The sequence below is a fragment of the Lycium barbarum genome, chromosome 1 (genome assembly GCF_019175385.1).
Source record: "Lycium barbarum isolate Lr01 chromosome 1, ASM1917538v2, whole genome shotgun sequence".
Lineage (NCBI taxonomy): Eukaryota > Viridiplantae > Streptophyta > Magnoliopsida > Solanales > Solanaceae > Lycium > Lycium barbarum.
The window spans coordinates 162,098,114-162,124,261 of record NC_083337.1 but is presented as its reverse complement, the minus strand read 5'-3'; the positions used below and the strand labels follow the sequence as shown (position 1 = coordinate 162,124,261).

The window sequence follows — 26,148 nt, the reverse complement described above, 5'->3', positions numbered from 1 at the left end:
AAATACTAATGGAGGTCATAGAGAGGTGCCACATCACCTTGTCTATACCTAGCTTTATATTATATATAGATTCAACAGACAAAAAAGTTAAAGATTAACGGTGTTAAAGGGCAATTCTTTACTGTGAGTAACGTTTTATGGTTAACACGTTACTGTGAGTAACGACTTTAAAGAATACAAAATCTGACATTGATTGATCTTAAAGTCGTAACTCAGAGTTACAACTTAAGGCTAAAACGTAACTGACAGTAACGTTCTACAGAATCCAGGCACGAGCAGTTAAATCCTGCAAAGAATTCTTCAAATTACGAACCCTTATGATTGATGTAATTATAAAACTTTACCGACAATATTGATTACCCTTAAAAAAAAAGTATCGATTAGCCTTACAAAAAGATACTGATTAACCTTAAAAAAATTGATTAGGATTAAAAAAAAATTGATTAGCCTTATAAAAAAAAGTATTGATTAGCTAAGTAAAGTAGCAATTTTTCAATTTCAAAACAACACCAGCCGTGGGAAATTATATGAGCAGAAGTTGGTTAATTCTCCCTTTCAACATTTTCTTATACATTTTAAAGTGCAAGATGGTTAAGACCCAAAAGAAATTAAAGATATAATGTCTTAAGTTTACAACAATAACTACTAGTAATTAATGCTTATATATCACAGTAAGAAGCAACCATCTTTCATATCTACTGCTTAACGAAAAATACTCCATCTTCTAGAAGCAAAACAACAGCTAAATTCGGTCTCTTAATTCACTTCGCTGGAACTAAATTTGTATAAAGCAAAACGGTAGCTAAGAATGGTTTCCATCAAGTTGTAGACTAAGAGACCTTAGTGAATCATATATACTCCATAAAATAAAGCACTCAAATCAACTAGGATAAAATAAAGAACTCAAATCAGTAGAACATTGAAACCATTAATTAACCATAAAACGTTACTCACAGTAACGTATTAACCATAAAACGTTACTCACAGTAACGAATTATCCTTTAACACCGTTAACCTTTAACTTTTTTGGCCGTTGAATTTTTTGAATAAAATAATGCATAATACGTTACTGCGGAATACGTTTATTCTAATTCTGTAAATTTTCAAAAGAATATATTATTTTGATGAATTGGCTGAAATAATGGCTTACTTTAGTAAAAAATTCGTAAAAGGTGGTTCTTGGAACTTGACTCGTGTTACGTTGAGTATAGCTTCGACATTTTGAGTCTTGGAACTTGGATTGGATGTAAACCACACTAAAGTTTGGCTCGATTTAAATAACGTGTGTTCAAATTAAACTATAAACGTGTGTAGTTAAATATTTATTTTTCAATAAAAATTCTGATGAATACAAACAACTGGTTCAGGTTCAAATAGTTGAAATAATTATGATGGGATATATGAATAATTAATTTCGACTTTAAGAAATATGCAAAAGAAAATCTTACTAGTGGTAAAGATATTTTGTGCCAAAAACAAATGGAAGGTATAATTGCTGTACTTTCAATAGTTCAAGGACATTTTTAACTCTTTTCCAAAAATATCACAACTTTCAAAGCTTTCAAGAGAAAAATGTTAAAGTTGAAGGAGCAAATATCGATTGAAAAAACAAGTCACTAAATTCAACAAAGATGAACATGGACAAGTTTCCTTATTCGAAATTTGAAGAAGAAGATTTCAAAATTTTTTTTTTTTTTTTGGCGATATTCTAGTTCTAGTAGATACAGTATATGCACTACCCCAATTTGGATGTTTGTCTATTTCAAGTTACACGATCTTTATATATATATATTCATACTCATGTTCATCATTAGTATGGCCACACTCATAACGTCGTGTCCTTTAGCTTATTTTCTTTTCTCAAAATATACATGATAACTAAACATATTTAGAAAAATTGTACTATTTCCCTGCACTCTTTTACTGCACTAAAAAGAAACAGTTTTCTATTTTTTGATCTCTTAATTAGTTGGTACTCGGGTTATTAATCCAAAATAAGTTTCGTAGGGACACAACAAGAAAACAATGTCAATATTCTTTTAATAATTTTGACCTCTCCAGGAAGGAAGGAACTGAACCAAATTGTGTACATGTTATAACATGGACACAAAAAAGATGTTACAACATGTTCATGTGTATACCTACTCCACTCTATGTACGTAGACGCTTTCTAGCACTGTTTCAAAAAAAAAAAAATCCAAAGTCAAACTTCACCTTTTCTGGATCTAATGGCATGGTGAAATTTTTTGTTTTGGATAAATTCATTGACACTCTTTGAGTTTCAATGATTAAAGGGTATTTATATAAACACTGAGTTTCAATAATTAAAGGTAAGTATGTTTTCTAAGACATTTTAAAAATTCTTTAATTGTAAAAATTGTTATGCGTAAATAATTTCATGTGGTTCTAAATAAGAAAATTTTACTGACAAAATCAAGAAATTCATTTTTAAATTGATACTGAAAATTTAGATTACTGAGAATCACTAACATCTCTTTTAGGACTAAAGACTGCTACTGCTAGTACATCTCGTTAAGTATTGTCATTGCCCATCTATCTTTCGCCGTTTAAATAATATACTTGGTTCAATTAGCGAAATTATGAACTCTTAACTTAACATGCCCTGCCACATATTTAATTTGGCATTGTACTAATCTTCAGTAGGCCCTTATTTCCTTTAAGCAAGTCGGGAAAACCATCAAGAAAAGAAAAATGTTCTCTAGTAATTATACCTTTATTAGCCTTGATTATCAATTGCAAGTTTATATTTCCAAACATAGAACTACATATGAGATACAGATTTCTTTCTTGCCTGATTTACTTATCCTCTTTGATAACTAGCAAGTAGTAAACAAATGATCCCCTAGCGATCATATAGACTTTCCTCCAAAATTTTGCTCCTTATATTCATTTTGTCATAGTAGGGAATCAAAATCTTACATATGACAGACCGGTTTATACATTAGTTAGTACCTTTGAAAGCTGTGACTCTTTGGATTACTATAAACAGAAGGCTTCTAGAAGTAGCAGGCATACGCATTCAGTTGTGGCTCATTTCAGTTGAAATTGGCAGAAGCAAAGTGCAGTAGACACCGGTCATATGAGTCAGACTAGTAAAGATGATCCCTCAATCGTCACCTCAATATTTGCCAATATTTACTGGCGAGAGCTCAAGGTAGAACTTATAGTTTGCGAACATTTAAATTTTCTGAGCAGGTTAGCTCTTCTTTTCCACCAGCCTCAGCTTGAAACTATACAAAAAGCAAACACATGTGCACCCGTTGTTGAGTATAATGGTGCAAGCACCTTCACAGTATCAATGCTTCAGAGAATGTCTTGTAGTCTACGGACCAAAAGTATTATACATAACCAAGTTCAATTTTTCTTATGTTGTTCACGATGTCCTCAACTCTTATATTCATGAATTCAGCATGTTCTTCAAGGTCCTTTATGATTGTACATAATTGTTGTCTGAAAGTTTCAGATCGTTCTCGTTCCTGTTGTAATTCTTCATGCAGTTCCTGGATTTTCTTGTCCTTCTCTTCCTGCAAGTTGAAGAATCAATCAAAGAAAGAAGTAGAGAAAAAACCAAAAGAGTTACTTCACTGGACCATGCCCCTCAATCAAGAGTTTAAAGAAGCGGTTTTTGAAGACTGCCCTAATCAATGTGGAGGACAAAGTTGTTCAATACGTCACATACTGTGACTTTGATATTATACAATGTTTACATAATCCTAAGGTGTGATCATAGTGTTGAACTCAAAAGCCATACAGAGTCATTTATTTCTATGAAGAAGGCTGGTTTCAATTTTGTTTCTTTTAGACAGGCAAGTTACCTTTTTGCTAGGCTCATTCCATCATTCCCAAGCTCATTCTTCCTTATTTATAAAATGGAAAAAAAAACAGCATTTAACTCTGTAGAGTATGAATTTGTTTAACATATACTTAAGAGATAAACAGAGGGTTCACCCGAGAAGAACCAGTTCCAAGTGCGAGCTGACTTATCAAATGAAGGATTTAAAATTATGACAAGATAGTTTACAATCCTTGAACATTAACCAATGTTATAGTGCTTTCAGGAATATATATCACTTCCTACATGAAAATGCTACTCTATGAAGGCAGAAAGAGGGGAAAGTTTTATGATATTTTCTTCACAAATTTTATTAGGCTAGGCTAATTCTGCAGCAAAGAGGTTGATAATTTCTGAGTTGCTAAAGTTAGTGCCTTTGTCATATGTATGCATCACAGTGAATATGCTTTACTGAAATAAGGTCAACTATTTGAAATCCACTGGAAGACACAAGTAGCTAGTGAAGAGTTCAACTCAGCATAGACCCAAAAGTGACAAGTTGATGCGGAGTTGAGTATCTACAACTACAATCATGCTTTTCCAATTCACTGAATCTCTTCATTTTACTCTCTTTCATTCTTCTCCCCTTATTTGGGGGAGGGTGGGATCGTCTAGAGAGCCGATACATTGGGCCTCCTCTATAGTCTGTTGATATTTCACATGGCATGGTCTTAGCAACGTGTGTTTCCTCGCAGTTCTCATTGTTTTTCCTATTGTAAAAACCAAACAAGGGACTGGCGAAACATTGTGCTTTTCCCTTCCTTTCCTTTGTTTCCTAAAGAAGACTGAAGGATTTTGGGGGTTTTCGGTGCATCTACGGGGTCAGCTCAGGAAAAAGGAAAGTATATATAGTGCAAAGTGAAAATTGTTGGTCTAAAAGAACCAATATAACAAAAGGACAAGCATAATGAAGTCGACCAGAAAGCAGGAAAAGAAACTTAGGAGACTCAAAGGTGCTATAGACTACTACAAAAAGCAGCAATCATACTTTGACAGTCATAGATCTGTAGGGTTGACAATTTTTATTTATTTATTTATTTATAAGAACATATATATTCTGTACAGTGTTATAGTTGTGTTACGTCCTTCTTAACTGGATTGTACACAGGTTATAAAATCCCTTTGCTACTTCTCTTTAAATTGTGTCTACCCTCATAAAAGAGAAAAGAAGCATATCCACAGATGACCGAAAAATGCTAAACGGAAACCAAATATTGAAGCGCCACAAAATATTGGTATTGCAATTTAGCTAGAAGAATTTCTCACCTCACTGAGTATGTTTATGATTGGTAGTTGCCCAGAAAATTTACAACTTGTCATTAGCTTATGATTGTGACTACCCATTTACCACCATCCCTTGCTGCTAATAGTATCATCGCTTTACATCCTTCTCTTGTGACTGGTTTTGGCGGAAGAACCCTATCTTTTCTAAGAGCATGCTTTGCTGCACGGAAACCTTCCCTTGAACATACGAAGTCCCGACCTATGACAGCCATGTTCTTTAATGAGTGCCTAATTCTGTTTGTTCTGATGGTAAAACCCGTACGCTTAGCGTATTCATAGTAGAAATCCCGTGCATCCTCCAGTGAGGAAAAATTCATCCCAGTATATGGTTCTGCGGTTTCCGTATGAGAACTACTTGGAGCTGATTCTATGAATATCAACTCACTGTTCATAGCAACGTGTCCATTACAACTGTGCAATATTATCCCATCTTTTTTGGCTGCATTTTCACTAAAATTTTGGAAGGTATCATCATCTGAACCTTGGTCATCATCGTAAAAACAATGTCCATCTGAGGATCCCATTACACTCCTGCAAAGAGATCATGAATTGATGACTGACACGTTAGATATCAGAGGAAGGAGTTTTTCCTTTTTATTTTCATCTCTTAGAAACTTCATCAATTTGACTAGCTTATCACTTATGTAAGCTCTTAGCAGAGGCCAAGAATTTTCCTTAGAAGGCTAAATGGTTTCCTAGGCATGAAGCGACAGTAACTCCTCTCCCCAGATGATCGATAGAATGGCAGTCTATTGAAACACCAGAAAATTTAACCAGCAACAAGATTATCTTTACCTACTTTCCGTAAATCATAGCAGACCATGTCAAGATTAATTATACCTCATTTTATCCTTTCATCCACTTCCCTAACCAAAACACAACAGTAGCTACTCCTAGCATTCTTTTTTTAATAACTGTGGCGTCCGAGTAGCTGCATCTCTTACTAATTCCACGGGGTAGCTACTGCCTCTCTGTCCACAGGATAGCTACTCCTAGCATTTTTCTTATAATCGTGGAGTCAGGGCTAGTTTGCACGCACCTCGCCTAGTTCCACAAGGTATCTGCTATTCCCACCAGCACATGTACCGAGTAATTCTATCTATCAAAAGCTTGAACAAATGAAAAGATATTACCTACTCCCTCCGTCTCAATTTACGTGGCACTTTACGTTTCGCGAAAGTCAATTTGACTAAACTTTAAAGCTAAATTGGATTAGATAAACTCAATATCTTAAAATTAAAATTTGGATATTAAAAAATTATGCAAAAAGTACTATAAATTGCAAATTTTCTCACGTTAATATGATGAAAATATGCATTTTAAAATGTTGGTGAGAATTTACATAGTTTGAATCTTGAAAATCAAAAAAATGTCACATAAATTAGGACAGAGGGAGTAATATATTTGCCTTACTCCTTATATTCATTATATCATTACTTCCCTTTACATATAACTCTTTAGTGAAATATTCCTCAAAATTGGGTAAAGAAAAATGAAAACTCTGACTAGTAATGACACCCCACAAACTGATCAAGCAAAAGATCTCAGCACAGTTCTTGTTGTGAAAATATTGAATTAAATATCTCAAAAAGAAGTTTTTAATTCATTATTTTAGTATATATTAATGAGTCATTATTTTCAATACAAACGTTATGTTTCTAAGACCAAATTGAATGGTCTTTAATTTGTAATCAAAGTGAGCAACGTTATAGCAGAACATTTACTACATTAAATAGCTCTTTATATGTTGTTAATGATGAAATCATCATTTGTGATGCCATTTACTGTATACGTTATTTGGCTAATATATTAGCCTGATATTAGTTAATTGTTTGAACCTATATATGCTTAAGTTATTTTCATCGGCAGAGGTGATATATACAAAACCATATTTTTCCTTATAAATTATAGTGTGCTGGGTTTTCTACTTTTGTGAAATCTTTGTTAGTTTCTGGCTCCTAATTTTGTACTAGAAAAGCTTGTTGAATCCTGGGGATACACCCATACCGGGTGAAATATCCTTAAGGACAGTGCCATTAGCATGCCTCAAGCTACGAAGAATTCTCTACAAGTGTTCGTGATCAAGTATTTTACTCAAGCTTAGAAGGAGTTCCTACAAATGTTCGTATTGAAGAGAAGTCCCTACAAGTGTTCGTGATGAAGAGAAGTCCCTACACGTGTTAGTGATGAAGTATTTTTAAGGATATTTTTCACTCTTTTCTTACGGAAAATTGAAAGAGACTAACTTAGTACAATCTGTCTAAGTTCCAGGTATGCTTCTGCTAATATTTGATTGCTTGTTGGCCGTTCTACATAAAGAAGGAAATTGTCATTCAAGGCAAATGTATGCTTGATATTTCTGAATTTGTTTTGCGTGAAATTTGTGAAATTCTGTGGTATTTGACTAGAGACCAAATATTTAAGAGAAGCTGAATTTTGGGTATTCTAAACTTTTTGAAATACTTTAATTTTCATTTTTTGTTTCTTCTCATGTGAACTTGAATTCTCTTGAAAATGCACGTCAAAAATGATATTTGAACTTTCATTACATAGGTTTGATGTTTTGCTGAGAAACGTAAATTTATTAATGAAAGAGATTTGTTTTGTCTTAATTGAAATTTTATGGTTTCTCTTTTGTCTTTTTGGTTTGTTCTGCTTTGGCAAAGTATGAAATGAAAAAACTTTTAAGTGTGAAGCATATTATTTGTGTGGGATAACAAGGTCTATATTTGCTATAAAACAGATTAAAGATTTAGTCTTCATTTTTGAAGTTATCATGAGCAATCATTTTAGTATTGTTTAATTAGGGTATATAATGCAGAAAGTGTAGCAAGATCTTATTAGTCACGGAATCACAAATTTTAATTTGTCTATGACCATTATAATTAAGTTTCGAATAGATTCTTCAGTATGTATACTATTGAGTATTTCATCTTACATCAGCCCCAAAGATAGATAGATCTTTGACATATGAAATAGTCTTACCCGTGAATCTAATCCATACTCTGTATTTAGTTTGAACAAGGATCTGTGAAATAGCATATTGTACTATAGCTATATGGTTAATTATATATGGTGAATGACATGTGAAAATAATTTACCGGATACTTGAAAGTTTGCAAAAGTCATAACTACTATTTATAGTAACATGATATAGTTATTGTGGTCGTTTCTTAAGAAAATCTTGTGGTTAGTTTGAGTGACTGGGTGATAGACTTTGAGTTGCTATGCATATTTGTGTGAAAAAATAATTGTATGACTTACACCCAAGTGGAGGAGAAGAATTTATTTATTTTGGTGATTCAAGAGTTACTCAAGTTTTTGGAAAAAGAAAAATTCTTCTTAAACTCACATTTGAAATTATTGGAATTAGCTGAGTGATCTATATTTCTATTATTTGAGCCAATAATTTGATTCTTGTGGAATTACTAGAAAAAACTTGAAGAGAAGATTTTATTTGAGTATGATAAGGTTGTATCAACCAAAATAATATTTTTATGGGCAATGAGTATCGTCATCATAGTTTGTTTATTTGTGTTTACTATTTTTAAATATATATTTTTTTTAAAAAAAATTGTATTTGTATCATTTCTTATCCAACTCTTGATAAAAGTATTATTTTCTTAAAATATTTATCGATAATGGCATAGTATGGGTAACTATACAAAATCGTTTGGGTGAAGTTATACTATTAGTTTGTTATTTATAAGATGAAATCTCTTATGAGAAATTAGTAATACTTCTTATGAGTTGTGAAAATATTATTCCCTTATCGTAGATTTTTGGAAATGTAGGGGTTATGACGTCTTATGAGTTATGAAAATTATTATTTTCCTGTCTTAAATTTTTGGAAAATATGGGGGTCACGGTGTCTTACTAAAGTTATGTTTAGAGAATTTTTCGATTTTTTTTTAAAATGATAATATGTGGTGGTGTTGTTCGAAATGCTTTTGAAAATAAAGTTTGATAAGAAGCAAATGATGGTAAAGTGTTTGCTGAATTAATATTTATTGTACTAGAGGGGTACAATGATGTTAAGTGGATTTATGGTTATGTGTTCACACTTTGTGGAGGTGTGATGGTATGAAAAGCAGCCAAGTAGACCATAATGAAATATGAGTATGGTTTGGAGTTGGCTGGTAATGAGACTTCTCAGTGAGTATTAAGGTTGAGTTAAAACCAACATGTCTATGTATTGTGGTTGTCAAGCAGTGTTAGCTGTAGTGAATAAATAGATTTTTCGGTGGCAATAAAACATATTCGCTTGGAACATAAAGTGATAAAACAACGTTGTTATGAGATGAAATTACTATGTGATGTTTGAGGTGAATTTGGCTTATTCACAAGACTAAAAGAAACATCGAGGGGAATGAGACTTTTGTCATTTGAGAATATTAACAATGATGGTAACCTAACCTATGTGATTGGAGATCCCATGAATTAGGTTCATATGGGTAATAACAAGTCATTAGTTGATCAAAAGTGCACTATTAAATTATGTCTCTTCCTATGGTGTGTGAATATATAGTGCAATTCTGCAAGGCAAAGTGAGGCTGAGTTAAAAACTCTTAATCCATTACCATATCCTTTATAGGTGGTGTATTGCTCTGCAGAATACACTTGATGGGTGGACCTATATGAGTGTGGAGTGGTGCCGCTCCTATGAAATTATGACGGATTTCTAGAGCACTAATGAATACCAGGACACGCGCATGGCCTCTTAGCGCAAAACCGTGATAACGACAAAGATTGTGCGAGTATGATGTGATAGAATAAGACAATAGGCTTACAAAAGAATTTTTGGTTCATAGAAGTGTTACACTTCACCAATTGTTCTGTAAGTTTAATCTTATTTTATCTAGGTCTAGTTCATAGTCTACGAGACACCAGATTCGACGCACTGTACTCATATGTGAAAACCCAGCAAAACGACTTATTTCATTCTATTCCTTTTTATTCTTTTTGAGATAGTGGGGGATTGTTGTGAAAATATTGAATTAAATATCTCAAAAAGAAGTTTTTAATTCATTCATCTTCTCTCTCCTCTCTCTCTCACCAACGGTAAGTTGCTCCTCCCCCCCACCCACCCCCAACCAAGCCACCCCAAACGGCCACCACCACTGGTAATACGCTTCCGGCCGGCTAGATCTCTCTCTCTCTCTCCTCTGTTCTCTCTTTTCTTTCCTTCTTCCTTTTTTGTTTTTTTCCTCTTTTCCTCTCTCTTCTACCCTGCGACCGGAAATCCTCCACCAGTAGGTTTCCGGGCAGTTTCTGCACAGGTACTCGAGTTTTCCGGCAGTGATTTCGGACGGTGAACAGTGATTCCGGCCAGTGAACAACATTTCCGGCGGCGAGCATAGATTTCTCGGTGGTGAACAGGTTTTAGTTACTTGGAGTTGGTACCTCCAATAGCCCATTTCCTGTCTTTTAGCCTTATAAATTTTGCCTGCTCCGCCTATTTCACTGCTTATAGACTATTGCTAACTTGTGCTTTAGTATTGATCCTTCGTTTGTCTTAGATTAACCTTTCACTAGCTTATAGACTATTGCTAACTTGTGCTTTAGTATTGATCATTCGTTTGTCTTAGATTAACCTTTAGATTTCGTTTGTCTTAGATTAACCTTTCACTAGCTTATAGACTATTGCTAACTTGTGCTTTAGTATTGATCCTTCGTTTGTCTTAGATTAACCCATAGATTTCTCGGTGGTGAACAGGTTTTAGTTACTTGGAGTTGGTACCTCCAATAGCCCATTTCCTGTCTTTTAGCCTTATAAATTTTGCTTGCTCCGCCTATTTCACTGCTTATAGACTATTGCTAACTTGTGCTTTAGTATTGATCCTTCGTTTGTCTTAGATTAATATTTCACTGCTTATAGACTATTGCTAACTTGTGCTTTAGTATTGATCCTTCGTTTGTCTTAGATTAACCTTTCACTAGGGTATATTTGTTTTACTGGCTTTGGTGAGGGATAGTAGACTAGGGTCATGTTCTCGGTTGGGATTGGGGGCCAGGGTTGGGGGGGTGGGGGGTAAGGGGGTTGAGGGAGCTTCTAGGTTGAGAGTAGGGTCTTGGAATAGTGGGACTTTATCGTGAAAGTCCATAGAGTTAGTTAAGATTCTTAAGAAGAGGAGGATTAATATAGCTTGCGTCCAAGAGACTAAATGGGTAGGACCGAAAGCTAAGGAGGTGGACGGGTACAAGCTTTGGTTCTCGGGCAAGTCGAGGTATAGGAATGGGGTAGGGATCTTAGTAGATAGTGAGCTTAGAGATCAGGTGGTAGAGGTTAGGAGGATCAATGACAGGATGATGGCGATTAAGTTAGTCGTTGGAGGGTTCACCTTGAACATTATTAGTGCCTACGCGCCACAAGTGGGTTTGGACGAGGAGGTAAAAAGGCGCTTTTGGGAGGACTTGGACGAAATGGTGGTAAGTATACCGCCTACTGAGAAGTTATTCATAAGAGGAGATTTTAATGGGCACATTGGGTCTGTTTCGAGGGGTTATGACGAGGTGCATGGAGGATTTGGCTTCGAGGACAGGAATGGTGGAGGAGTCTCACTCCTGGATTTTGCAAAAGCTTTTGAATTGGTGGTAGCCAACTCGAGTTTTCCGAAGAAGGAAGAGCACTTGGTAACCTTCCGTAGCTCGATGGCTGCGACGCAAATAGACTTTTTGTTTCTTAGAAAAGATGATAAAGGTCTCTGTAAGGACTGCAACGTCATACCGAGTGAGAATCTTACGACCCAACATAAGCTATTGGTGATGGATTTGGAGATAAGAAGGAAGAAGAAGAAGAGGGTCGTGGATGACCGACCGAGGATTAGTTGGGGAAGTTTGACTCTGTCTAGTGCCCTAGAGATGGGGGAGAAGTTGATCGCTATGGAAGCATGGGATAGGAGGGGGGATGCGAGTAGTATGTGGGATAGGACGGCCAGTTGCATTAGGGAAGCAGCTAAAGAGGTATTGGGGGTCTCACGAGGCCGCCGTGGTGGGTACCGAGGGGATTGATGGTGGAATGGAGAAGTCCAAGGGAAGGTAAAAGCAAAGAAGCAGGTATATGTGAAGTTGGTAGATAGCAAGGATGATGAAGAGAAGCGGACGAACAGGGAAAAGTATAAGATGGCGAGAAAGGAGGCGAAGTTGGCAGTTTCGGCGGCTAAAACGGCAGCCTTTGAACGCCTTTATGCAGAACTAGAGGACAAAGGTGGGGATAAGAAGCTATTTAAGCTCGCCAAGGCGAGAGATAGGAAGGCACGCGACTTGGATCAAGTGAAGTGCATCAAGGTCGAGGATGGCCAAGTGTTGGTACAGGAATCTCGCATTAGACAGAGATGTCAATCATACTTTCATGAACTCTTGAACGAAGGAGGGGACAAAGACATACTGTTGGGAGACTTGGAGCACTCGGATAGGCGTCACAACTTTGGATATTGTAGGAGTATAAAGGTTGAGGAGGTTAAGGGAGTTGTTCGTAGGATGCGTAGGGGAAGAGGGACCGGACCTGACGAGATTCCTGGGAAATTTTAAAAGAATGAAGGCAGGGTAGGCTTGGAGTGGCTGACTGGGTTGTTTAATGTCATTTTCAAGACAACGAAGATGCCGGAAGAATGGAGGTGGAGTACAATGATTCCTGTGTACAAGAACAAGGGAGACATTCAAAGCTGCAACAACTATAGAGGTATCAAGCTGCTAAGTCACACTATGAAAGTGTGGGAAAGGGTGGTGGAAATGAGGGTGAGGAGAGGTGAGTCTATTTCAGAGAACCAGTTTGGATTCATGCCGGGGCGCTCGACTACAGAAGCCATCCATATTGTAAGGAGATTGGTGGAGCAGTATAGGGAGCGGAAGAGGGACTTGCACATGGTATTCATTGACCTAGAAAAGGCCTACGACAAAGTGCCAAGAGAGGTTCTATGGAGATGCTTGGAGGCTAAAGGTGTACCTGTGGTGTACATTAGAGCGATAAAGGACATGTATGATGGAGCTAAGACCATGGTAAGGACGGTAGGAGGAGACTCGGAGCACTTCCCTGTTATGATGGGGTTGCATCAGGGATCAGCTCTTAGCTCGTTTCTATTTGCCCTGGTGATGGATGCATTGACGCGACAAATACAAGGTGAGGTGCCTTGGTGTATGTTGTTCGCGGATGACATAGTCCTGATTGACGAGACTCGCAACGGAGTTAATGATAAACTGGAGGGCTGGAGACAGACGTTGGAGTCTAAAGGATTTAAATTGAGTAGGACCAAGACAGAATACTTGGAGTGCAGGTTCAGTGGCCTACCGCGTGAGGCTGACGAGGAAGTGAGGCTTGGTACCCAGGCCATTCAAAAGAAAGGAGGTTTCAAGTATCTTGAGTCTATTATAGAGGGAGATGGGGATATCGACGACGATGTTTCACATCGTATTGGTGCAGGGTGGATGAAATGGAGGCTCGCCTCCGGAATGCTGTGTGATAAGAAAGTGCCACCAAAACTTAAAGGCAAGTTCTACAAAGTGGTGGTTAGACCGACTTTATTGTACGGGGCGGAGTGTTGGCCAGTCAAGAAATTTCACGTTCAGGAGATGAAAGTCGGGAAAATGTGAATGTTGCGGTGGATGTGTAGGCATACTAGGAGGGATAAAATTAAGAATGAAGATATCCGAGACAAGGTGGGAGTGGCATCGGTGGAGGACAAGATGCGGGAAGCGAGGCTGAGATGGTTTGGGCATGTGAAGAAGAGAGACACAGATGCCCCAGTGTGGAGGTGTGAGAGGTTGGCTATGGACGGTTTCAGGAGAGGCAAAGGGAGGCCGAAGAAGTATTAGGGAGAGGTAATTAGACATGATATGGCACAGTTCCAGCTCACCGAGTACATGACCTTAGATAGGAGGTTGTGGAGGACTCAGATTAGGATAGAAGGCTAGGTGGCTTATCCTTTCACCATAGTAGTTGTAGTTTTGCTCATTTGTTTATTGCCATTTGATTTCTGCATTTGATTGCTGCTTATATTTGTTGGGCCGTTGTACTTTGGTTATCTTATTTATCTATAGTAGTTAATGCTCCTTTCTTTCCGGACTGTTCTACCATGACTTTCTCGCTTTTGTTATTCCTTGTTTTCATATTGTTTTCGATATGCTTGGTCCTATTTGACCCTTTGTCTTGTTTTTCCTCTTTTGTTCTCCTCTCTTGAGCCGAGGATCTATCGGAAACAGCCGCCCTACCTTTCAAGGTGGGGGTTAGGTCTGCGTACACTCTACCCTCCCCAAACCCCACATGGTGAAATTATACTGGGCTTGTTGTTGTTGTTGTTGTTGTTGTAATGAGTCATTATTTTCAATACAAACGTTATGTTTCTAAGATCAAATTGAATGGTCTTTAATTTGTAATCAAAGTGAGCAACGTTATAGCAGAACATTTACTACATTAAATAGCTCTTTATATGTTGTTAATGATGAAATCATCATTTGTGATGCCATTTACTGTATACGTTATTTGGCTAATATATTAGCCTGATATTAGTTAATTGTTTGAACCTATATAGACTTAAGTTATTTTCATTGGCAGAGGTGATATATACAAAACCATATTTTTCCTTATAAATTATAGTGTGTTGGGTTTTCTACTTTTGTGAAATCTTTGTTAGATTCTGGCTCCTAGTTTTGTACTAGAAGAGCTTGTTGAATCCTGGGGATACACCCATACCGGGGTGAAATATCCTTAAGGACAGTGCCATTGGCATGCCTCAAGCTACGAAGAATTCTCTACAAGTGTTCGTGATCAAGTATTTTACTCAAGCTTAGAAGGAGTTCCTACAAGTGTTCGTGTTGAAGAGAAATCCTACAAGTATTCGTGATGAAGAGAAGTCTCTACACGTGTTATCGATGAAGTATTTTCCGTAAGATTTCCAACAGTTATCTGGACAACCTACTAAACCCCTATCTCTTTACCTCAAAGACAAGAGTATCAAGATTTTCTACAAGAAATATCATTTGGGTATCCTCCAATCCTGTTGGTAACAGCAAAAATGTCTAAAGTTTAAAGCTTTTCAAGAATTTAGGCAAGAGGAAAGAGGAATATAAGTATTCATAGGAAATTCAAGAATATGGAGAAATTGATCTTCAAAAAAAAAAAAAAAAAAACTTACATTGAGGTGGACTTTGATAGTACTTGCTTTTTAGAGCTCAACTCTGAACAGTGAATGAAGCCACTGCTAATGTAGATCTCAAAGGACAGACGGGATGAGTTGGATGTGTGTGCTGTGTGCTGACTGCAGTGAAGCACCCGAATAATTCTTTTTTCCTAGAGAATGCAATTCTGATAGTAGATGGGTAAAATATTCTTGACTTTTAAAAAATTAAAGTATTTTTAATTTCATTCTTATTACTTAAAAAAGGCATATAGTCATTAATATTGTTAATAAAAAAAGATAATTTGGTCAGATTTCACTTATGATTAATGTAGTATTTAAAAAAAAAAAAAATCTATCAAAATCTTAAACGGCACATACAGAAAGTTAACGGTATTTGTGAATTTTTTTGGATCAATAACTACTAAAAGTTTGAAAGTAAGTCAGCTAATTATAAGAGTTTGGTTTACGAGTTTAAAGCTTATATGGCACATTAATGTGCACTAGCAATACATGCCCGTGCGATGCACGGGCCGAACATGTTTATGCGCTTTAATCAACCAGTCTTTAAGATTTGTATTTTAAAAATAACTTTTAAAAACATTTTAATTGTTATTATATATAGCAACATATACAAAATGTATTTTATGTACCATCACTTTAGTTATAATTAAAAAATGAAGTTGATGGAATTAAGTCTTTGAGATAGAAAGAGTTGAACTTTTTTCTCATTATCATGACAATTAAAATTGTTCATCGATGTAAAAGAAAATTAGTAAGAATATGAGGGAAAATTAATATTTTGATTCTAAATTTTTTTCTTTTAAATTCTTTAATATTTTATATGTATACCGACAGGTTGATATCCATTTCAATTAAGTAATTGTTCGGATCCAAACATAAGAACCATTGTTGTATATATTGAATTTTTTGAAAGCAAAACTAATAAAATATTTTTATTAAATTAATTAAAAATATATTATAATTTTTTATATTAACAATTATAGATAAAACAAATTGTTACAAAGAAATCAAAATTAGAAAGATATATGTTATATCATAAATCACTAAATTTTAATTCTGAAATGAAAATATAAAGTAATACATTTTATAAATGTAAAGAAACAATAATCAGAGACTGCAAGGGAGAGTAAATAAGTAAAATATTGACAAAGAAGGAAAACGGGGATAAAAGTCACTCCCTCCCTTCACTTTTACTTGTCGACGTTAACATATCAAAAAAAAAAAATCATTCTTCTTATTTTACCCTTCGCATTAATTACTCATTTTCAAATCATTTTCTGAGGCTATTGAGACTATAAACTAATAAATATGGATATTATGATAAAATATATACTTTATTTATTAATTCTCAAAGAACGTGAAAAGTCAAAAGTAAACAAGTTATGTGTAGGAGAATTAAAATAACTTTTGGTACAAATTTGCATTGCTATTGTTCGTCTTTTTTCACGTTTAAAGTATTGACAAAAAGAAAAACGGGGATAAAAATCACTCCCTCTGTTTACTTTTACTTGTCCACGTTAACATATGAAGAGAAAGAAACCAATATGATAATTATTAATTAGTATGAAACTTCAATTATGTTGATTGTGTATAAAGATAACGACTACACATATATTATAAGCGTATATATTTGTATACATGTCATCCTTTTTCTTGTATTCCTTTATTTATCATAGGGACCATCAAGCTAAGCAACGCAAGAAAAGTAGGGAGAATCATGCAGAAAGGGCTGGCCATTAATTTCCATGGAATTAATGACTGAATATTTGTGTATTTTTATTATTAATTTTACCCTTTAATTACTTATTTTTAAATTATTTTCGAAGGCCATTGAGACTTACACCAATAAATATGAATATTATGGTAAAATATATACTTTCTCTGTCCCATATTACTTGTCACTTTCTCTTTTGCACGCCCCTTAAGAAATAAAAAATAAAAGATATATTTTACTATCTTACTCCTATCTCTCTCAAATAAATACATTCTAATCAAGATTGACTATTTTCAAGAACATTTATTACTAAGGGTAAGATGAGAAAGATTTAATTAATTTATCTTGTAATTTTATCTTGGTTTTGTAAATGAACAAGTAATTTGGACATATATTTTTAGTAATGCCACCAAGTAATATGGGATAGAAAGGATAAGATGTGAAAGGTTTAATTAATTTTATCTTGATTCTGTAAATGAATAAGTAATTTAGACATATATTTTTATTAATGTTGCGTACTTCATTTATGAACAAGTAAAAATGCACGGAGGAAATAAATATGTGTCGGAGAATTAAAATTGAAATGCATACTTGTATACATGAGCAGAGAATAAATATTCAGTAAAAAAGTAGTTTATTAATGTGGCCAAGTAATATGAGATGGAGGGAGTACTTCATTTATTAATTCTTAAAGAACTTGAAAAGTCAAAAGTCAACAAGTATAAGTGCACGAAAGAAATAAATGTGTCGGAGAATTAAATTTAAAATGCATACGTGTATACATGAGAAGAGATAAATATTCAGTACTATGACATATGACCACATGAGATAAAAAAGTAGTTGGTTAAAATATACAATTTATATAGCTTGTGGTACAAATTTCTATTGCTGTGTTAGTCCTTTCTTCACACTTACATATATTAGAAATAGAAAAGAAGAAAAATATATAGAATAGAAAAATAGACATATATTTTTAGTAATGTGGCCAAGTAATATGGACGAAGGGAGTACTTCATTTTTATTAATTGTTAAAGAACGTGAAAAAGAATAGTAATATGGCCAAGTAATATGGGACGAAGGGAGTACTTCATTTTTATTAATTCTTAAAGAACGTGAAAAGCTAAGAATAGTAATATGGCCAAGTAATATGGAACGAAGAGAGTACTTCATTTATTAATTCTTAAAGAACATAAAAAAGTCAAGTAATGTGACCAAGAAATATGGGATGGAAGGAGTACTTCATTTATTAATTCTTAAATAACATGAAAAGTCAAAAGTGAACAAGTAAAAGTGCACGGAGAAAATAAATATGTGTCGGATAATTAAAATTGAAGTGCATACATGAGAAGAAAATAAATATTCAGCAAAACCGTGAAAAGTCAAAAGTGAACAAGTAAAAGTGCACGAAGGAAATAAATATGTGTCGGAGAATTAAAATTGAAGTGCACATGTGTATACATGAGAAGAGAATAAATATTCAGTACTATGGCATATATCCACGTGGAATTTATTAATTCTTAAAGAATGTGAAAAGTCAAAAGTGAACAAATAAAAGTGCACAGAGGAAATACATTTGTGTAGGAGAATTAAAATTGAATTGCATATGTCTATACATGAGAAGAGAATAAATATTCGGCAAAAACACGAAAAGTCAAAAGTGAACAAGTAAAAATGCACGGAGGAAATAAATGTGTCGGAGAATTAAAATTGAAGTGCATACGCCTACACATGAGAAGGGAATAAATATTAAGTACTATAACATATGTCTATGTGAGATATAAAAATAGTTGGATAAAGTGTACAAGTTATATAGCTTATGGTACAAGAAATCATTACGTGTACAATTTGTGAAGCTCATGGTACAAGCTGGAGGAGCGGTGTTCGTCCCTCCTCCATGCTTATATATATATATATATATATATATATATATATATATATATATAAAAAGTTGTTTGTGTTAGCTTGTCTTATTCTTCTGAAATTGTCTTGAGCTTACCTATAGAGTTTGAGAGGTTCACTAGATTTTTAATTCTTTTTTCATTTATTTAATTGAGTTCGAAAGCCTAACAATGCATAAAGGTTCGATACGAGCAAGAACTCAAACAGGTGAGACGAAAAAAATATTGATCGAAAACTCCATTGTTCTGAACATTGAAAAAGACTTTTTGAAATCCGATTACCTAAGTGGTGTTAGGGAGGGTTTTGGCCAATCCCCTTACATTCTACCGTACTAAATTCTTTCTGAATAATATCAATCAGAGTTTGCCTAAGGCGCGACTTTATGTGTTTAATTACAAAAGCAATATATTATGTTGGACTACTCTCTTTATATTCCACTCGAACTAATCAAACATGGGCGTCAAGAATCGTGAAAACATGAGAGTTCTCGTTTTTTTGTTACATGTAGAGGTCGGTAGCTTAAACTACGGAAATAAGCAAATTAAACGTTGGAAATGGTCTTGAACTTTTGAATCTTGCTTGTCTCATAGGCAAACTTTCGAGGTCAAAAGTCAAAACTTGTTACACTTGAAGTTTTGTCATGAGGCAAGCAGGATCAAAAGCTCAAAATCACCCACCTCCAAGACCATTCTTGTAAATCACCCGCTCAGCGCTAACTTAATATCAGCATATTCGAGTTAGCTAGTTGGATATCTTTTTGTAATATAATTTTGTTGGATACTACCCGAAGAAAGATACACAGAAAGTTAACATTGTGAACATGTATTCAGCTTGAGATTACATTAAGTTTGTCTATAAGTAACCCTACATTGCACTAATAAGCAATTTACTACATTCAAGATTTCGTTACTTCTGTATTGGTAGCTTCCTCTCGGATTCATTTACATTCGTTGAAGCTCCTGAAGTAGCTTCTTCTTTTTCTTACTTGCATGTGACATTTTTCTTCAAGTGAGATTTCTGTCATTCAAAGTTATCTCAATTGATGTATCGAATTCTTTTATATCGCAGTTATAAGATAAAAATTAATGGAACTATAACTGACATGATCAAGTTATCCTCCTTTTTTCTGACAATTATGATCAAGTTCTCTGAGGACCTAAAATTTGAAAACTGATCAATTCCAAATGCTAACCTCAAGAAATCAGAAACACCAACTTCAAAAACCAATCATTCTAATGATCTTAGAAACCCCGTATAGTAGTACAACTTCTGAAGAGGCTCCTGATTCGTACGTAAAATTATTAAATTAAATACAGAAATCATGTACCAGGGGCTCCATCTAGGATTCCCAAATCAATCTACGCGAAAAAGTTGTCCAAATTTCTTTGACAAGATCTTCCTCTCTCTTGAATTGCTTGCTGGCTGCACCCACCCTCATCATAAACTTAATAAAGCCGTTGCTCAGCCGAGAGCACAAGCTTATATCAGCTCTCAACTCATGACCTTCAGTTACACGCCTTGGGCTTTCATCATTTATGTCATAATGACCTTCAAAAGGGTATAAACTTTAAGAGGCAACGCTATTGTTAGAGTTTCTGCATTTGCAAGTCAGATCAAGATTCAGGTAGTTGTGAAAGTTTTTGAAAAAGGGTATGTTACATGTTTACACATGTAAGATACCAAAAGCACCATTTGCAAGTCTACTAGCGGCAACAAATATTTTCAGGGTACTGAACACAAGATTTAACCAAAAGGAATACAGCAAGATAGCATTGCATTTCATGTTGATAATCTGCCATTCCACTTATTACTCACGATAAATCAGAAACTAATTTCTGTTTCTATACTTTCCTACACAGCACCAATATGCGCGCCCATGGAGATAACACTGTTTATCCTGTAGGCAGCGAAATTAGTGTAATTCTAATCCAGTGGTCTCACCATTGGTGCTGGCAAAATGGTTGAATTTTTCAAGTATCCGTCCATTTTTGTGGACGTACAAGTGAAGTTGTAATAACAAATAGTTCATCCCTTAATTAACTCTCAGGGGTTGGCCTGGTGGTAATTGGCTTGAGCCTTGGGGTGCTCCCTTTCAAGGTCTCAAGTTCGAAACCCACTAGGTGCAAACAATTTCTGAGGGCCATCGGACTGGGGTAAAACCCTAAATTACCCGTGGTTCACTTGCGGGAAACTCCTTGCCGAGGGCCTGTGCACCCCCGGGATTAGTCGGGGCTCAAAGAGACCCGGACACCCGGTGCTTAATCAAAAAAAAAAAATAGTTCATCCCTTAATTGTTGTGTGTTTATGATAATACAGTTGAAGTTCAGAAGGAAATTTGACGGCTCATAAATCTTGTTTTCCAGCGAAGCTTTGAGAGGAGAGATTTAATTTGGTTAGAAGAGTCTCTATCTCTCGTCTCTCTTTCTTCGTGCTGTTTCTTGATCATTATAAGGGCAAGATGTTATCCATCTCTCAGCCACTCAACTACCCAATATATGAATTGATGGCTTAGTGTTTACATAGACAGCAAGAAAAAAAAAAAGGGGGGCTTGGTGAGGGGGGCGATGAATAGTCAGTCATGTGAGAGAAGAGCTCAGTTGTGAGAACAAACATCAGTCAGATAATATGGATAATCGCATTATCCGTCACTCGGCCCGCTTTTTATCCAGTATTAGATATGGAGGGGTGGATTTTTTTTATCCATTTCCATCTAACCCATTTTCAACCCGTCAATATGCGATCCGCCCTGCCCATTTGTCAGCATTACTCACCATTACCTCACTATATCAAAACTAGAAGAGAAGAAATCATCAATATTAAGCTTTTGGAAAGTAGTAATATCAAATATAAAAGAATTGTGTAGCTGGAGGTTCTGATGGGCGGGATTGGCAGCAGTTGGGCCGCCCTATCTATTGGCCATGAAGGCAGGTAGATATTTTTGTCTTCTTTGATTAAGGCAAGATTTGAACAACGCATATTTTAATAGCAAGGATAAGGGCTTAATTGTGCATCTTCTAGAAAGAGATTGACGCCCTTATGTATACCACCAGAACTTTTTAGGTTTACAATGCTAATATTTAACAGATCTTCCCACTTAACAAGATATATATGTCTTACCACAGACTCCAAAACAAAGAACCTCTTTGTTTTTTTTTTTTTTTAAAAAAGACCCAACTCAAATGAAATACAGCAGTAGATATGCAACTGAAATTCTTTATTTTACCAATCTAAAAGAATAAAGAAAGAAAGAAAAAATAGATGCAACTGAAATGCACATAAAGCTCAACCAAAAGGGGAAATGAACTGAACTCAGAGGATAGACTGATTTTTACGTTGCTCTGTGACCTACTCAACCCTCATCTATCTAGGTATACAATAGGAATGCTTTCACAAAGGTGAAGCTGCATCGAAAATTAGCACATATGCTAAAATTGGACACTTAAGAGAAAATATAAATTAAAAACAAAAATGCTTACCCTACTTATGGTGTCTACTGTGATTTGAAAGCTTCTGTCTTTTAGCTTCAAGTTCTTTAAGAATGCTATGAACAGCTTGAACTTTTGTAGACAGATGTGCACTGTGACTTTCCACGTCTTTCATAAGAGTAAGCAGCTGTTCTTGGTATGCTACAGTTAGTCGTTTCTTGATCCGAAGTTCTGCTGTTAATTCCTGAATTCTTTTATCTTTCTCATCCTACAAGAATTACACAAAGTGATCAATTGAATATAAATTCCAAGTGCCAATGCCATCCCTTGAATTAAGAAAATAACAACAAATACCATACAAAACGTTGATAAGGAGAGTATGATTTAGATTTGAACAGTATAAAATGGGAAATCATCAGCAATTGGTTATTGCAAGAGTTGGCTCCAAGTTGCCTGACTGCTTAAAGTTTCGAACAATCTTTATGTAAGTTCTTCAAATTCCTATTAGTCAATTTATGTTTTGTAATCATCCAACTAATCTCTTGTCAAATTACATTAAGTTCAATAAGGAAATTAGTCATATATTATGCATAAAAAAAACCACCAACTTCCTTTCTAAACTATACCCTACAAACTAGCAGAACCGGTACCGGTACCAAGAAGGCACATAATGATCTCAGAAGATCTACAGCAACTTTTCCTTTTTCCATATCTTTATCTTTTCTTTTCCGATAATCATATGTTCTCATTCACTTTCACTTCTTCTATCCCAGCCAAGAGGCATGGAAAAGGTGAAAACTTTTTAAAGAAAAAAAAAAACCACGACAATAATTAGAGATGAACAAAAAGTGAGGGAAGCATAAGGCAGCCCCTACACTTAGATTCTCTTTATCACAGATACTCACTTTTATCCACTACACCAATGACCAAGATGCACCACAATCTCATAAACTTATGAAAAATTTAGGAATCTTTCTCCTGTTATATTGCACCGGCTAGATGACACCATTTATCAATGCATTTAATACATCTCTTTCTGCGCTAAACTGAATTCCAAGCAAAATAACGAATGCTTAAGCAGAGATGAGTAGACCCAGAGGTGGCACATCCTACGTCAAATTTTGACAACCCAAACCAGATACCAGTACTAGATGAAGTAATGGAAAGTTCATGATTGTCATGCTACTGCAGATAACCATCGGCAGTCTACTAGGTATGTTGACTAAAGGACTACAAACATATCAGACAGTCATTAAAGAAGCTGAAGTAATTAGAACAGAAGGAGCCTAAAGAGATAAAAGAGAGGGGTTAAGTTTAGGGTAATTGAAATAAGAACTTCTGTTACATGTTAATACAAAGGTAAGACTAAGAAAGCTTACGAAAGTTGGACGTCTCTTGGAGGGTGATATAACCAAAGGATGATTGTGGTCCCTAGCAAATTTTCTAACAACCCACGTACCAGGCTTCTCTCGTTTGACTAGGATCATTGCTGTACAACCATCACGTCGTCTATCTCGCTTTTGATTGGCAAAACTTCCTGGTCTTTGATTATCTGGTACCCCTCTACAACCAAGTCCACGTGATATAATTGACCCATCACGCTCTGACTTGCGAGATGATAGAACACGGGTTATAAACCCCGCTGTTCCAGCATACTCATCATAGTATGCTCTGGCAGCTTCTTCAGATTCAAATGTCATACCCTCGTATGGTTCTCGGGTTCTGTCAGCTTCAGATGTACTTACTTGTCCTACTGCAGATGATTCTACTCTGCTAGCACCATTTTCCTCTAAAATGTGTTCATCCACTGAGATAAACAAACAAATAAGTGAACTTTCAGTTGACAGGCTTTCTTACAAAGATTAACAGGAAAAGAAAGAGAATAAATTAGGGTGTATTTGGAATAGAGGAAAACAATTTTCAGAAAATGTTCTCCAATTTTCTCGTTTGGTTGGTCAAATTTTTTGAAAAAAAAAATCCTCTAGGAAAATAAGTTTCTTAAAAATGAGGAAAATGACTTCCCTGGTGGAAGCAGGGAAAACAAGTTCCATGAATAGGATTTGAGACTAATTGTATCCTCTCCAGTATCCACCCTCCAACACACTCCACGCCACCGCCCACCCACGCTCATAGTGTTTGAATAAATTACATACAAATGCTTTTGGGAGAATATTTTCTGCTTACTTACCAAATACCAAAAAAATAAGTAAGAAAATCACTTATCTTCCTGGAAAACATTGTCCTTAGAAAACATCTTCCTTCATACCAAACACACCCTTAGTAAATTTTGACCTCTCAGAGACAAGCCTAACTATCCTTGCAAAAGAAAGAAAATTGGTCTAAAAACAGCTTTCAAGGCTATTTCGAGCTGGTATCATTACTCAGAACAGGATAATGAGCCTGTTTGGATGAGCTTATGCCTTTAAGCTGCAAATAGCTTATATGCTAAAAAAAATAAGTTAGGGTAGTCTAACTTATTTTTTTTGGCTTATATGCCTTAGATAAGCTAAGTCAAATGGGCCCAATTATTTTTTTGAGCTTATTTTAAGCACAAAATGACTTTAAGCTGGCCAGCCAAACACTCAAAAAAGCTGAAAACAACTTATAAGACAATCCAAACGGGCTCGATGTGTTACAGTATGAAGCAAATACTTGCTTCTTCACTAGCCATTTCAAACATAAAAATTGTAAAAAGAAAAGGGTATCAGCATGCAATATGCACACAAGAAAGCTAAATTTGTACAACTAATTTAGATTGTCAAAAAACATAGGACCAGAGATTCCACAAACTCGATAATGTTAAAACAACCAAATTATATCTAATTCATGCATCATATACCTACCTTACCTCCATTATCCCTTATTCTCCTGAAGTTTAGCAGAAATTAAGAACAACGCAAATACCAGAAAACAAAACATTTATCATGGCAAAACAAATAATCTTCAAGAACCCAATACCCCAACTAAAATTCTTAAATCAATGGTGTAAAAACTGAAAATAAATGGAGAAACAGGAATAATATGTGCAAGTAACAGAAAGCTTTGATCTTGGTGAAGAAATTGTGATTACTAGCAGTTTTATACAGATAATTGCAACAATGTAAACAAGAAGTATTGAACTTTACCAAGACAAAAACTGAAAGCAAGAGGACTTACTAGTCATATGTTGAGCAAAAAGGAGTGTTTTGGGGGAAACATTTTACTCTGTTTTCTGATGTATCTATGTGAAGAAGAAATATTCTGCCGTTCCTTTTTATTCTCTCTTCTTTTCTTCCCTTTTTCTCCCTTGTTTAAGAAAAAACAGAAATTAAATAAAACTTTGGCACTAAAATAAAGAGGTAAAATGGGGAAAAGGTAATTTCGTACTGCTTCCGTTCAAAATAAGTTTTCACTTAACCTTTACAAAAATACTAATTTCTAGGAAAAAATAGTTATTTTGACTAAACTACCCCTAATAAAAATAGATACTGAGATTTGATCACTTAGTACTTAACAAGGGCAAATTTTAAAAAATATAATTAATTGCTTCTTCATTATGTAAGTGAACACTTATTCTGAATCAATTAAAAGGGCTAAGTACACACTTATTATGAACCGGAGAGAGAATTTTGTTAGCGACTGAGTTTTTTTCTTTCAGTCCGGTGATTTTAGTAATTTTCTCGTGGAAATGGGTGTTGAAAACTTGAAATTATTATTGAACGAGTGACTAAATACTTATTTGGATGGAAGCACAGGTCCACCAAATTCAGGTGCTGTCACTAGTTATCCCAGATGTGAACAAGAAAAGAGAAGGGATTGGATTAACTTATTCAGGTTAAACTAACTTGTGGTTTGGAA

General features: G+C 35.1%; 2 protein-coding genes across 5 annotated transcripts; both read right to left on the bottom strand.

Moving 5' to 3' along the window:
* Positions 1-3,258: 3,258 nt before the first annotated feature.
* On the bottom strand, positions 3,259-15,416 carry LOC132603129 (protein FAR1-RELATED SEQUENCE 5-like). Its single transcript, XM_060316039.1, has 3 exons — positions 15,268-15,416; positions 5,120-5,668; positions 3,259-3,545 (listed from the first exon to the last, which is right to left on the bottom strand). Coding segments are annotated over exons 1-2 (498 nt in total). The 5' UTR covers positions 15,270-15,416; the 3' UTR covers positions 3,259-3,545; positions 5,120-5,172.
* A 4,684-nt stretch (positions 15,417-20,100) lies between these two features.
* LOC132603104 (protein FAR1-RELATED SEQUENCE 5-like) lies at positions 20,101-25,619 on the bottom strand. Of its 4 annotated transcripts, none has more exons than XM_060316001.1 (4): positions 25,468-25,619; positions 23,691-24,118; positions 22,363-22,579; positions 20,101-20,481 (listed from the first exon to the last, which is right to left on the bottom strand). In XM_060316001.1, exons 1-3 carry the CDS (start codon positions 25,472-25,474, stop codon positions 22,364-22,366), a joined length of 651 nt encoding a protein of 216 aa, XP_060171984.1. In that variant the 5' UTR covers positions 25,475-25,619; the 3' UTR covers positions 20,101-20,481; position 22,363. The 4 variants fall into 4 exon arrangements, with proteins under 4 accessions (XP_060171984.1, XP_060172001.1, XP_060171992.1 ...); XM_060316018.1 differs by having other exon boundaries at positions 20,101-20,451; XM_060316009.1 differs by having other exon boundaries at positions 20,101-20,434.
* Between the last annotated feature and the right edge of the window lie 529 nt (positions 25,620-26,148).

Bases quoted from the DNA above. Each gene is read 5' to 3' on its own strand.
- LOC132603104 (XM_060316001.1), bottom strand. The intron at 22,580-23,690 runs GTAAGCTTTCTT...TAATTCTTGTAG, and splicing joins CCAAGAGACGTCCAACTTTC to GATGAGAAAGATAAAAGAAT.